A 12949-nucleotide genomic window follows, 5' to 3' on the forward strand; every position below is an offset into this window, starting at 1 on the left:
TCGTCGATTCGGGCAGTTGATGGACATCCAGAACGAGGTTTGTCATCAATCGACATGTCGCCATTTTTAAACCGAGTAAACCACTCGTATACTTGAGTTTTTCCCATAGCGTCATCTTTGTAAGCTGTTTTCAACATTAAAACACTTTCAGCAGCATTTTTGCCGAGTAGAAAACAAAATTTCAGAGCTGCACGTTGTTCACTTAAACTTGCCATCATAAAAAACGAAAAAAGAACAAAACAGCGCTGGTAAAAACAATCACTGCAGATGAACAGAACAAGCCAGGCAGACAACACAGGCAGGACTGAACTGGCAAGGAATTGCGCTATACACGTCTAGCGGCAGAAATGCGTACTACATAAGCTCCATGCGCGGCAACGCAATTCCGGTTATTTTTGGGTACCCCCTCGTACAAAGGCCTCAAAAAAAAAAAAAAAAAATCACAGATGGGTTTAGAGGACTATCTTGGTCACCTATCTGATTTCAAGATTAAGATCCAGGAGAGAGGGATTATTCTCCAAAAATGCAGGGGTAATATTTCTAAAAAAAAAAAACAAAAAAAAGAACTGGATCACAAATCGAACGAAAAAAAGAATCAATAAATCGAATTTATCGAATCGCGGACTACAGAGTTGAAACATTTCAAAAAAATGTTCCTCAAATAATTGTTGCCAAAAAAGAATATTCTGCGACAACCCCCGCCCCAAAATAAATACATATCATTGTTTTAGAATTAGCCTTTACGATTATAAGTCAACATAAAGTGAAAGGAAACGCGGGTAGTCTAATTCTTATAGCAGGAAATGCGAGTGGCATTGCTGATCGATTGTGAGAAACATCGATCACATAATTCAAATTGAATCTTTAATTGTAATGACTGTAGTAATATATATACATATATACAAACAAAAACTCGTGTCTTTGGTGTCCAGGTAGACAAATAAAAGGTATCATGTAGAATGTGCCCCATAATTCCTTGGATAGGGTCAATATGGATTGATGTGGCTGTGCAGTTGGATTGAAATGTCTCTGCCAAGCTCAGCAATCTGTTCCACCAAATCGCACCAACAGTAGAACCTATTTTTTCTCAGATTTAGAATTAAAACAACCGCCCTTATGAGGTGCGGCATTTTGTAGAGGTGTGTCCAGTTTATTCTAAAACTAGATTTCTCGTCTTCGGTAGGGGTAAATGTTTCCCTCCCGGAGATTGTGGCTTCTGGTAATCTTTACCAGAACTTTCTAGGTTTATTCAGGTGCACTGGGCGATTGAGTCGTCATGCTCCCTAGTGTCCTGTTACTACTTTATTAGTTTATTATATTAGCATCTGGCAAACTTTGGCCGGATTTGTTGTTTTAAAGCCCCGGTATCTCTCATGAGATAAGGGGTGGGCGGGGAACAATGGGCATTTGCGTTCCTTCCCCTTTTCTGGTGGAACCGCCCGTCTAAAGCAATCTTAATCTTAATCTTATGGGGGTGGATACAGAACTTGTTCTCAAGGAACCAAACTTTAGAGGGAAGGACATCATGACGTTTTCTTCTTAGAAAGAACCTCATTTAATTAGTAATTTCGGCTGAATCATTTTTTTTTATGAATAACTTAGAAATAATCGCATCAATAAAGTCGCATTTCCGGTTTGTGCGGCTGCTGGCCCCAATCACATTAAAGACAGTTAAAAGACAATAAATGCTTTTAATAGTACTCAAAACCACCCAAAAAAAGTTATGTTACAATTAAAGATTGAATTTAAAAAAAAAATTGATGACTTACAGCGAGAAAAAATAAATAAACGTGTAAAAGCAAAACAAGAAAAGACATTTTAAAAAAAGACTAAATTTATAACACCAGGCTGCCCAAAAAAATTAAAGGACTATTAATTATATTTTAACAGACAAGTCATTAACCTTACTCCGCGGCAGTACGACCTCTCACTTAATTGATAATTGCCTTGTTTTAAAACTGCGCAGGCGTTACGTGACTTATACGAGATGCAATTCTCGCAGTGTATTATACCTTTTCAAACTTTCTCTTGCTACTGGAAAAATATTGCAAATTTAAAATTTAAAATTATCGTCTCACCGGAAATGCAAGTTTTGCGCGGGGTCATTTGGGTCAGAAAAAGTTTTGTTTTTTCAGACTAAAAAGTTTAGCGCTACTAGTTTCCTTTAAACATTTTTTTGGGTGAACATTTATTTTAAGAACGCTGGAAAGTATTTTTGGTATTGCATCTAATGATGCTGGTCTAGTGCATTTTTTTTTTTTGGCATGACCACCTTTTGGCATGTAACAGGAAATTAATTATCGCTTATCGCTTAATTATCCTTAAATAGTAGGCGAAAGTTTTCTTTATTTTTCTGTCAAACGTGATCCGCCCACTTTTTATTTTGAAGTTAAACAGCCAATTATAATAATTGCGCTTTATCAGCAAGTTTTATGATAAAAAGGGGAATGACAAAAAAATTAGCGATTGACCAAGAGGGGGCGCTGTGAGTGAGTGCAACTGCCCCACCCCCTAAAAATGTAAGATATTGTGTTAAATATATTTATTTGGAGGATAAAATTGTTGCTAAATTCTAAAATTTAGAATAACAATTTGTCCATTATTTGGAGATTGCAGGAAAAATTTTTTCCTTAATTTTATACTTTTTTTTGCCTTTGTGGACTCTCATGAAATCAAATTCATGACTAGATGTATTTTGAGAGATCAAACAAGCGATTCCAAATAAACACTTTTGTCTTATTTTTTTTTTTTTTTTTTTTTTTTTTTTTGCGCATCAACAGCTGAGGTCATTAGCGCCCGGAGCTTTTTCCAGTGCACTGCCGGCCTCCGGACAGTGTTCTCTCGTTACAGACAACACTGTTCATCACCGGACAGTGAGCTGTAAGAAGCTCCTAGGAAGAGAAAATCTAAGGGTCAGCAGCTGGATTCGAACCCGGGACCTCCGCGTGGGAGTCCAGTATGACTTTTGACTTATTATTATTATTATTATTTTTAAACATATTTATTGAAAGTAAGCAAACATAATCGATAAATGCCCTTTTAAAATAGAATTTTCGTGTTCAAAGCGATGGTTATTTGTTTAAAAATAAAAAAAAAAGATCGATAGATTTATTCGATAGAGACAAATAATAATTTTATTTACTCATAATGTAGAAAATGCTTCTTCTTCAGTAGTAGCTTCACGAGTTACAAGTAAATGCCCAGAGTGCCGCTGGCTTATTGCCCAGAAATTATTACTATTTTTTTTATTTATTGGAATTCACAGTAAAGCTCTCTTTTTAAGTTTTTATATTTCTTATTAGCAATCTGGAGCTTAGAAAAGCTTAAAACTTCTCATACTTATTATCGTGAACTTTTTTTTTTTTTTTTTAATGATTTAAGGCGCGTCAACATCTAAGGTTATTGGCGCCCGGAGCTTTTTTCAGTGCACTGTACGGCCTCCGGACAGTGTTCTCTCGTTACAGACAACACTGTCCATCACCGCGGACAGTGAGCTGTAAGAAGCTCCTAGGAAGAGAAAATCTAAGGGTCAGCAGCTGGATTGGAACTAGGGACCTCCGCGCGGGAGTCCAGTACGCATCATGATTATTATTATTATAATACAATAAAAAGTGGTTATAAAAATTAGAACAGTACCTGATTGATGCTAGCGCTACATGTGGTTGGCAATGTTAGCGGGTATTTCCTCCAGTAATCTGGAACATTAGACAACAAAGAGATTAATTAATATTATTGGCAGACCCTACATAATTAATGTTTGGATTAAGGATTAGAAATAGGGATAATAGATAACATAGTCGTAGCACTGCCCACGCCATAACGTTTAATAAAAAAAGATCATCAAGCCCAGAATCGTGGACAGAGTAATGAAGAAAATCAAAAGAAAATTCTGCCTTAAAGCAGTTCGTTTAACATTGTATAAATAAATGTTCGTAGATAAGACCGTTTATTGCTCTAAAAAAAGAGTGTTATTAGAATTTACAAGTATACTGACAAAATCAGTAGAGCTACTTTTGAGTAAATATCAAAAAAACTATATAAAAAAAAAAAAATTATTTTTTGTAAACTTGCGCTTCCGGTCGCAGAAGTTTGAATGCCAATGATACAGTTGGAACTCGCAGTAAGACTCCAAACCATAAAGTTTTAAGCTTTCAGCCCTTTTTTTCCCCCCGTTTTTTAAAGATATTTTATCTATAAAAAAAAAAAATAATAAACATGAGAATTAATTCAAAGATTATAAAAGTACGATTTATTATAAAAGTAATAATATTTAGTACAAAACAAATTTTTGACTCGGACTTTTATATTTTTAAATTTAGCAATCATCCATGTAAATAGATTGTGCATTTATTGTGGTGCTGTCTGGTGGCCAGTGCCAACACTATTGTATTTTTATTTCTGTTCCACTCCATGACATTTCAATAAGAAATATTTTCTATTCACCATATTGAAATTGAATAATAGCTAAAACATCAAGCGAAGTCTTTTTTTAAGGAATTTACAATTTTTTTTTTCTTTCTCTTACTGTATTAGGTAAGAGAAAACTTATTAGATACTTTAATCAGTAATATCAAATTTTTTAATTCCCGTAAGTCCCGTAAACGTGAATTTTTAAATTTTTTTCCCACTAAGCTATTGGATAAAAATCTACCAATTGGATGTCTCCTACTTTTAATAAATCGATTTCGTACATTTTATCGACTTTTCTCAAAAACCATTTCTACGATTACATTGAATTTACTCTTGTCTCGAAAGAGCTGTTTTTTTAAAAATGTTTATTCTTACAAAAAAATAGTACATAATGGTGAATGGCCGAAAATAAAAAAGAAAAAAAAACTTCAGAACGAAATTTAAATACATCTATTATTCATGAATCTAAATTTCAAATTAATTCAGTAAACATAAGCAATTTGCAATTACTTTATATCTTGTTCATTTATTTATGACTTACTTATGTCGTCTAGAATTTGTTTAAAATTGCTTTGTTGTTTTCCTTTTTAAAAATAAAAATATTTATTTATTAATTGAGAATAAGGATGAAAGGTAAAAAATGAAATCTTTCAATAGTTTACTGATGCTATTGTTTCTGATCTTATATTTAAAGAAAAGTTAAAAGAAATAAGCAAGCAAAAGTAAAATTGATTAAATAACAAACAAAAAAAATGTATGTTGACGTGTATGTGTACATGCGAATGTATATCGTAAAAGTAATTGGAGAAAAAGGATGTATAAAGGAAAATAATAATTAATTTTATCAATTAAGAATTTTAAATAAAATATTGAAGAAGCAGTATTGTTCTGTTCTGTTTATTGTTATTGTATTAAGAAGTTTTGTATTTATTATATTGTTACATTGCTTTTTCACTTAAGTTTGTTTTGGTTAGATAGAACTTAATTACAATTGTTTTTATTTTTAGCATTCTTGTGAATACTAAGATAAAAATAGTAACTTACATATGTTTGAGTGGATGTTTATTATTAAATTGAAAAGAACTAATTTATGTCAGTAAAATATCTTATTAATAGAGGAAACTATGTTCTACTTTGTAACGTTTATGGTTTTTTTAAAAAAATTGTTATTGATTTTTTTTATTTTTGGGTTTTGGGTTTGTTTATTCCAAAAACTGGTTTGTTTTGTCATTGAGTTTTGTCTTTGTTTTCGTTATGCCTATTCGATGTTCTGCCACAGAACCCTTGTACGAGGGTCGTTTGAAAAGTCCGTGCAAAGTCAGAGAGATAGCACTACTGGCGCGTATCGAGGTTATGTTTAGTTAGTAGCATCTCTTGGAAGAACACACACCAAGTTTCAGCCAGATCGGTCTATTTCTTTGTGTTTGGCATTCGTTTGAATCGAGGAAGTCGAGTGATTTTCAAAAAAATGGACGAAAAAGAATTTCGTGTGTTGATTAAACACTACTTTATGAAAGGCAAAACGCCTGAGGAGACTAAAGAGAAGCTTGATAAACATTATGGTGACTCTGCACCTTCGATTAGAACAGTTTATAAGTGGTTTCAAAATTTTCGGAGTGGCCATATGGGCACAAGTGACGCTGAACGTTCTGGACGCCCTGTTGAGGTTACTACTCCAGAAATCATTGATAAAATCCATGATATGGTGATGGATGACAGAAGAGTAAAGGTGCGTGAGATTGCTAGTGCTGTGGGCATCTCGAATGAACGGGTACATAATATTTTGCATCAACATTTGGACATGACAAAGCTATCCGCAAGATGGGTGCCGCGATTGCTCACGCTTGACCAAAAACGAAATCGTGTGAAGTGTTGCAAGGACGGTTTGCAGCTGTTCCAGAAGAATCCGCAGGACTTTAAGCGTCGTTTCGTCACTGTGGATGAAACATGGATACATCACTACACTCCTGAGACCAAAGAACAATCTACGAGTAAACAATGGGTTACCAAGGGGGAATCTGCGCCAAAAAAGGCGAAGACCGTTCCTTCGGCCGGAAAGATTATGGCGACTGTCTTTTGGGATTCGCAAGGAATAATCCTCATCGACTATCTGGAAAAGGGTAAAACTATTACAGGTGCATATTATTCATCGTTATTGGACCGTTTGAAAACCGAGCTGCAAGAAAAACGCCCACGATTGGCCCACAAAAAAGTCCTTTTCCATCACGACAACGCACCAGCTCACTCCTCAGCAGTTGTGGTCGCAAAATTAATGGAAATAGGGTTCCAACTCGTTTCACATCCCCCCTATTCTCCAGACTTGGCTCCCTCGGACTACTATTTGTTCCCCAATATGAAGAAATGGCTGGCGGGAAAAAGATTTTATTCAAACGAGGAGGTGATTGCAGAAACGAATGGCTATTTTTCAGACTTGGACAAATCCTATTATTCGGAAGGGATCAACAAACTAGAGCAGCGTTGGACGAAGTGTATAAGCCTAAAAGGAGACTATGTTGAAAAATAAAAAAGGTTTACCCCAAAAAATTAAGTAGTTTTTATTTTTGCACGGACTTTTCAAACGACCCTCGTAATGTATTTTACAATACAGTATATTTTCAGTAATTCATTTACTAGAAATACTCATTTTGTGGTCAAATAATAATCAAAATATTAACGGTAGTTTTGTTGTTACGCTCAAAATACGTCAAAAAAAAAAATCACTCTCGGTATCCGGCCCAAAGCCAAAAAATGGCCAAATTCCTAGAATCTTTTTTAATTTCTTATAATTTTCTTGGAATGGCTGAACTTTTTTTTTCTTTTTTAAACACATACTAAGAAAAAACTGTTAAAATGTTGGAGAATTTTTCATAAGTACGAATTCCTAACTTTACATGGTAGATGTGCATGTATGTGGAACAGAACATTAAGCATCATGGTAGGTTCATGCTCACATCTGGGAGGCGCTCTCTACTGGTTAGGTCCTGGAAAGGTGTGACAAGTCTATGGGGAGGCTTGAGAATGTAACAGAAGAATGAGTAGCTTAGTAAAAGGAGATCGGGAAATTTGCATAGGATCATCTTAAAGATCTGTCAGGATTTGTCTCCATAAGTAAAATTATACTTTATTTTTCTGAACTAAACTTCACTAAATCTGTAAAAAGACCTTCCGATACATTTGCACTTTTGGCTGGGAAATTTTATAGAAACCCAAAAAGGAAGCTACCGAAGTAGAGGACGGTAACTGAATTGTATGCTAATGGTGCTTTTTCGCAGCATTTGTCTCTCCTCATTTGAATACATTTGTTACGTCACTATTAATTAAAATAACCTTTCATATCTTTGTACAGGTATCTGCCACACCTGCGGTGAAAAGGTGACCGGAGCTGGCCAGGCTTGTCAAGCGATGGGCAACCTCTATCATACAAACTGTTTTATCTGTTGTTCGTGTGGACGAGCATTGAGGGGTAAAGCGTTCTATAATGTCCACGGCAAAGTCTACTGTGAGGAAGACTATCTGGTAAGTACACACCATCACTTCAGCAAAAAGTAAAGTAATCGCCTATTTTTTCAAGCGGGCCTTCAACTACCAATTAGGTGTCGTGGACGGAGGCGACTAGCAAACATGCTTTACTGTAAAGTTCTTTTATTAACCATTAAATAAAATACAAGGCCCAGACCGGGAATCGAACTCAGTACCACAATGCATATTAGCTTTACAGGTCTCGCCTCTAACCGCTCGGCTACCGTGGCGCCTTCATCACTCCATTATTTTCGGGAATACTGAATTTCTAATAGTTTAGATTTAGTCCATAAAAAGAACTGTCAGTCCAGAAGATGGACTAGGAGAGTACATATTTTAGTCTTGCTTATTTTTTATGCTTGTAAAAAAGACTTTCATATTCAATTCAGCTTTTCTTGAAGAACCCAATTGGAATGAATTTCCTCATAAAAATCGATTTAAAACGTAATGATTTGAGTAGCTGAAAGCTGAGATTTCGAGTACAGTTCCGCTTTGTGCTCTTAGATTTTCTCTTTGATTACAAGCTTCCGGTTTTTCACGAGAAAACTATTTCCGAAGCAGACAGTTCACTGAGAAAGCTTTGGGCGCCAATGACCATTCAGACATTGCCTTAATCACGGAAAACTGAATAGTTTTTGGGAAGGGTTGGGGGGGTTGTTTCAGTAAAAAATATAGATTTTTTTTTTTTATATTTTCTGATTAAACCGAGTCAAATTAATGCTTTTTTTCCTTATTTTATTTTCCAGTATTCTGGATTCCAGCAGACTGCAGAAAAGTGCGCTATATGTGGTCATCTGATTATGGAAATGGTAAAGTATAAATGCTATTTTAAGTATCATATTTTTAAGTAAACTCAATGAACTTAATTATTTTTCTCCATTAAAATAGATACCTACCTTAAAGAGGTGGAAAACCGTGAAAAAACATCTTTAAGGGGCGAATTGAAAAACGAGAAAAATGTACCCTTGATTTGAAAATCAAGGAAGAATAACTACTTCAATGAGAACAACTCAAAACGCACCCAACATGGCATGGTTATTCGCCATTGGGTCCGCGTGAATGGACTGACAAGAGAATGGTGTCCAGTCGCTTCCTAAGAGGCCCTGCCACATTGACCTAAATTAGGGTATCAGACATTCCACACTCCAATCTAAATGCCAAGCAAAGTGGATCTAACTCCATCAGAGATCTTTCTACCTAGCTTCTGAGGAAGTTTGATATTTATTGTTAAATTTAGCAAGCATGAGTCCAAAGAAATGAGCGCATACGCCACGACAAAGAGAAGACCTTCTTAATATCCTTCCTTAATGAATAATTCCTAAATTTTGTACAACATACTCGTAGAGTTGAGTGGCTTCAAATTAAAATATTTTACTTTTCATTTCAGATATTACAAGCAATGGGCAAATCGTATCATCCCGGCTGTTTCCGGTGTTACATGTGCAATGAGTGTCTGGACGGTGTGCCTTTCACAGTCGATGTAGATAATAAAATTTACTGTGTCAATGATTATCACAGGTATGATGATATCATCACTGAATGTTAATTACTAGTTAATTAAAAAAAACTACAGGAAACATGATTTAAAACTAACCTTGCACAAAAATTATTGACAAATTATTTCTTGCACAAAATGTAATTCATTATTCATTAGGTTTTGCATGTAGATTACTTTCTGGGTGCAGGTAACTCTAGATAATGCATGCTTTTATCAAATTTAATTTTACTTATGATTATTATTAAGAAAGATTTTATATAATACAGGTGGTTAATCTCATCGCGATCTGCCTATTTTCTTTGTTCTAGTCCGGATTTTTAAGCATCTTTAGAGTTCATTCATAGTTCCTGAAGAAATTGACTTCAAAATTACGAACAGTCTTAAGGGCTTGTCTTCAAAAGATGCTTCCTCAGGTTGAAGTGTGCAAAAAATCATTGTGATAAAGCAATTTACTTCAGATTAAATCTTAAAATACTTCTTGAGATGCCTATAGAGAGAACGCTTCTTAAAATAAGAATATTCGCCATTTAGAAATGAACATACTACAGAATTAGTTCGTCTTGTAAGGACGACAGTAGATTAAAAAATTTATATTTTGTTCAGATGCACGGACCAATTTCGAAAGTGGACGCTTATATGTGGAACAGGGTTCGTCTGGATGTCCTGCCTTGTTTAAATCAGGCATTAAAGGACTCAGGAATACAGTATGCAAACCTATCCCTCAAAATGAATAATACTTAAGATAAGTAGTCGATCAGGAACTGTACTAGCAAAAAAAAAACAAACAAGAATTGAAACAATAATTATCACAGAAAATCGATGCAACCTAAAGTGTAAGCATTTCCAGAAGCTTGTGGTTTGTTTAAATCTAAGAATATCTAGATACGATACATCGATAACCAAGATTGAACGCTGGATAATAGCAAGTTGAAATGTACGCCTTGTGCATGAAAGACAAACGCTGAAATTGAAGGTTGTTGTAGAGATACCAAATGTGCAGAATGCGCCTGACAATTTTGGCAGGTGTACTATACACTCCCGTATATTTAGAATTAGACAATTTGGTGAACTATCTTCAGAGTGTAGATATCGATACAAAAGCTCAGAGAACAACTGAAGTTAGAAACATAGATGTATAATCTTCTCTTCAGTAAAAATGTACACTTAAGCATGTGCCATCCTATTTGGATCTCGTAAGAAGAACTGTTCTAACAAATTGTTTAATTATTTGTTTGAGATAAACCACAAAAAAAAAGAAGGGATTTGTTACATTCACAGAGCAGAGACTGCTTTGTGCATCTAATCGACAACAAAATCGATTGCACCCACAAATTGATTGCGAGACAGAAAGTTCACAGGAGGAAGCATTAGCTTTTCGAGCTACTCTGAAAAAGAAGCTCTAAAGATTAAAAGTTAATGACAAACAAGTCAGAATTATTTTAGAACTGAAGCTTGAAGTGGCGAGCTTTAAATGATTAAAGTTTCTGTTTCCAAATGGATTCAGTCAGCCACAGTCGACTTTTTGGCATAACAAAAAAATTTATTATTGGCAGTTGAATTTTTATTATTATTTAAAATTATCAACAATTCTCATTTTAGCATGATTGCAAAATTAAGTTTAACTCCATTGGCGGCATATACAGGGTGTTCATTTTAAGACGGCTCAAATGCATTTCATGCTTAAACGGTTATTCTGAGCGAAAAATGGTAGAGGAAAAATTTGTTGTACGTCATCTCTAGTTTCAGAATATGTGACTTGATTTTAGTTTCCTGCCGGCATATGCGGCTGACGCGCGACCAAAAGTGAGGGTTCGCAGTTGACCCCCATTTTCATATACAGTTTTAAAGAGTATAAAAAGTAATGAAAGAAACCGGAAACCGCAATTCGATATTTTCAAAATTAAAGGTGCTAGGCCATTTCAAAATCTGGTATTTTTAATCATATTTCAATTTTTTTTAACTTGTTATCAAAGAGAAAGAAGAGCACGCGATAGGTCATTTTTATGTATTTTTTCATCCCCTTACTACTAAAAATATTGCCAAGGCAGTAAAGCTAGTATTTTTCTTAATATCGGGAAATAAGTCGTTTTCCGAGTGATTTCTCTAAGAAAAATCAAATGTTAAGAGCTTTAGATGTTCTCAAACATACCCAAAATGGCTAAAAATGAATTTTACATCTGTTACAAACAAGAAGGTTTAATAATTATTTGGTAATTTTGGGAGAGTTGCGTTTAATTACCAAAAGAATTGGAAACCTCCTGCCACATATTTAAGTGATCAATATCTTTCATGTAAAGGATCAATCTTATTCCTTAATTTACCAAATAATGCACTTTACTCAACTTGTGAAGCATGTACTGTGCCTTCAAAGGTGCCTCCTCAGATACAGAGAGCAGTTGATAACCTCCTGGTTAACCTGGCTTGCAAGTCTGAGGAGGCACTTTCAAGACGCAGTTCATGCTGCAAAAGCAGCAAAAGTGCATTATTTGATAAATTAAGGAATAAGATTGATTCTTTACTTGAAAGATATTGATCTCTCAAATATGTAGCAGGAGGTTTCCAATTTTTTTGGTAATTAAACGCAACTCTCCCAAAATTACCAAATAATTATTAAACCTTCTTGTTTGTAACAGATGTAAAATTAATTTTTAGCCATTTTGTGGATGCTTGAGAACATCTAAAGCTCTTAACATTTGATTTTTCTTAGAAAAATCACTCGGAAAACGACTTATTTCCCGATATCAAGAAAAATACTAGCTTTACTGCCTTGGCAATATTTTTAGCAGAAAGGGGATGAAAAAATACATAAAAATGAACTAATCGCGTGCTCTTCTTTCTCTTTGATAACAAGTTAAAAAAATTGAAATATGATTAAAAATACCAGATTTTGAAATAGCCTAGCACCTTTAATTTTGAAAATATCGAATTGCGGTTTCCGGTTTCTTTCATTACTTTTTATACTCTTTAAAACTGTGTATGTAAAAATGGGGGTCAACCGCGAACCCTCACTTTTGGTCGCGCGTCAGCCGCGTATGCGGGCAGGAATCTAAAATCGAGTCACATATTCTGAAACTAGAGTTGACGGGCAACAAATGTTTCCTCTACCATTTTTTGCCCAGATTAACCGTTTAAGCATGAAATGCATTTGAGCCGTCTTAAAATGAACACCCTGTATATATTTTTTTCCTTTTACTCAAATTTAAAAGAGCTTTTGCATTTAGCGCAATGAAAAACTTACAAATAAAAAAAAAAAATCATTTTCCTTTGTAATAGGTTTTTATTCAAACCAATTTGATGCAACTAAGCTTTTTTGAAATTAAAAGCATTAATTTGAATTTAATCTGGCATATCGTTATTAGTATTTTTTGTTTAATCCTGTTTAAGTTTAAGTTAATGGAAAAATTATCATGAGCATGAGAGACAAAAAAAAAGAAAGAAAATTAAAGATTTCCCCAGTATGATTGTACCATAACTGGAGTATTGGAAAAATTTTGCAATGTAGGACAATATAATTAATATCCA

The 12949-nt window shown here is 34.5% G+C and overlaps 1 protein-coding gene across 2 annotated transcripts in view; it reads left to right on the forward strand.

Annotated features, from left to right (window-relative positions):
* The window catches only part of jub (LIM domain-containing protein jub), an 81710-nt gene that overhangs the window by 55590 nt on the left and 13171 nt on the right, over positions 1–12949 (forward strand). For both annotated transcript variants that reach the window (XM_074130881.1, XM_074130882.1), the window contains exons 3-5: positions 7757–7926; positions 8676–8738; positions 9317–9447. In XM_074130881.1, coding sequence (XP_073986982.1) covers positions 7757–7926; positions 8676–8738; positions 9317–9447 — 364 coding nt within the window. The remainder of the gene's footprint in view (positions 1–7756; positions 7927–8675; positions 8739–9316; positions 9448–12949) is intronic.

This window comes from Rhodnius prolixus, unplaced genomic scaffold (genome assembly GCF_049639745.1).
Source record: "Rhodnius prolixus isolate KJV_2025 unplaced genomic scaffold, Rpr scaffold_4, whole genome shotgun sequence".
Lineage (NCBI taxonomy): Eukaryota > Metazoa > Arthropoda > Insecta > Hemiptera > Reduviidae > Rhodnius > Rhodnius prolixus.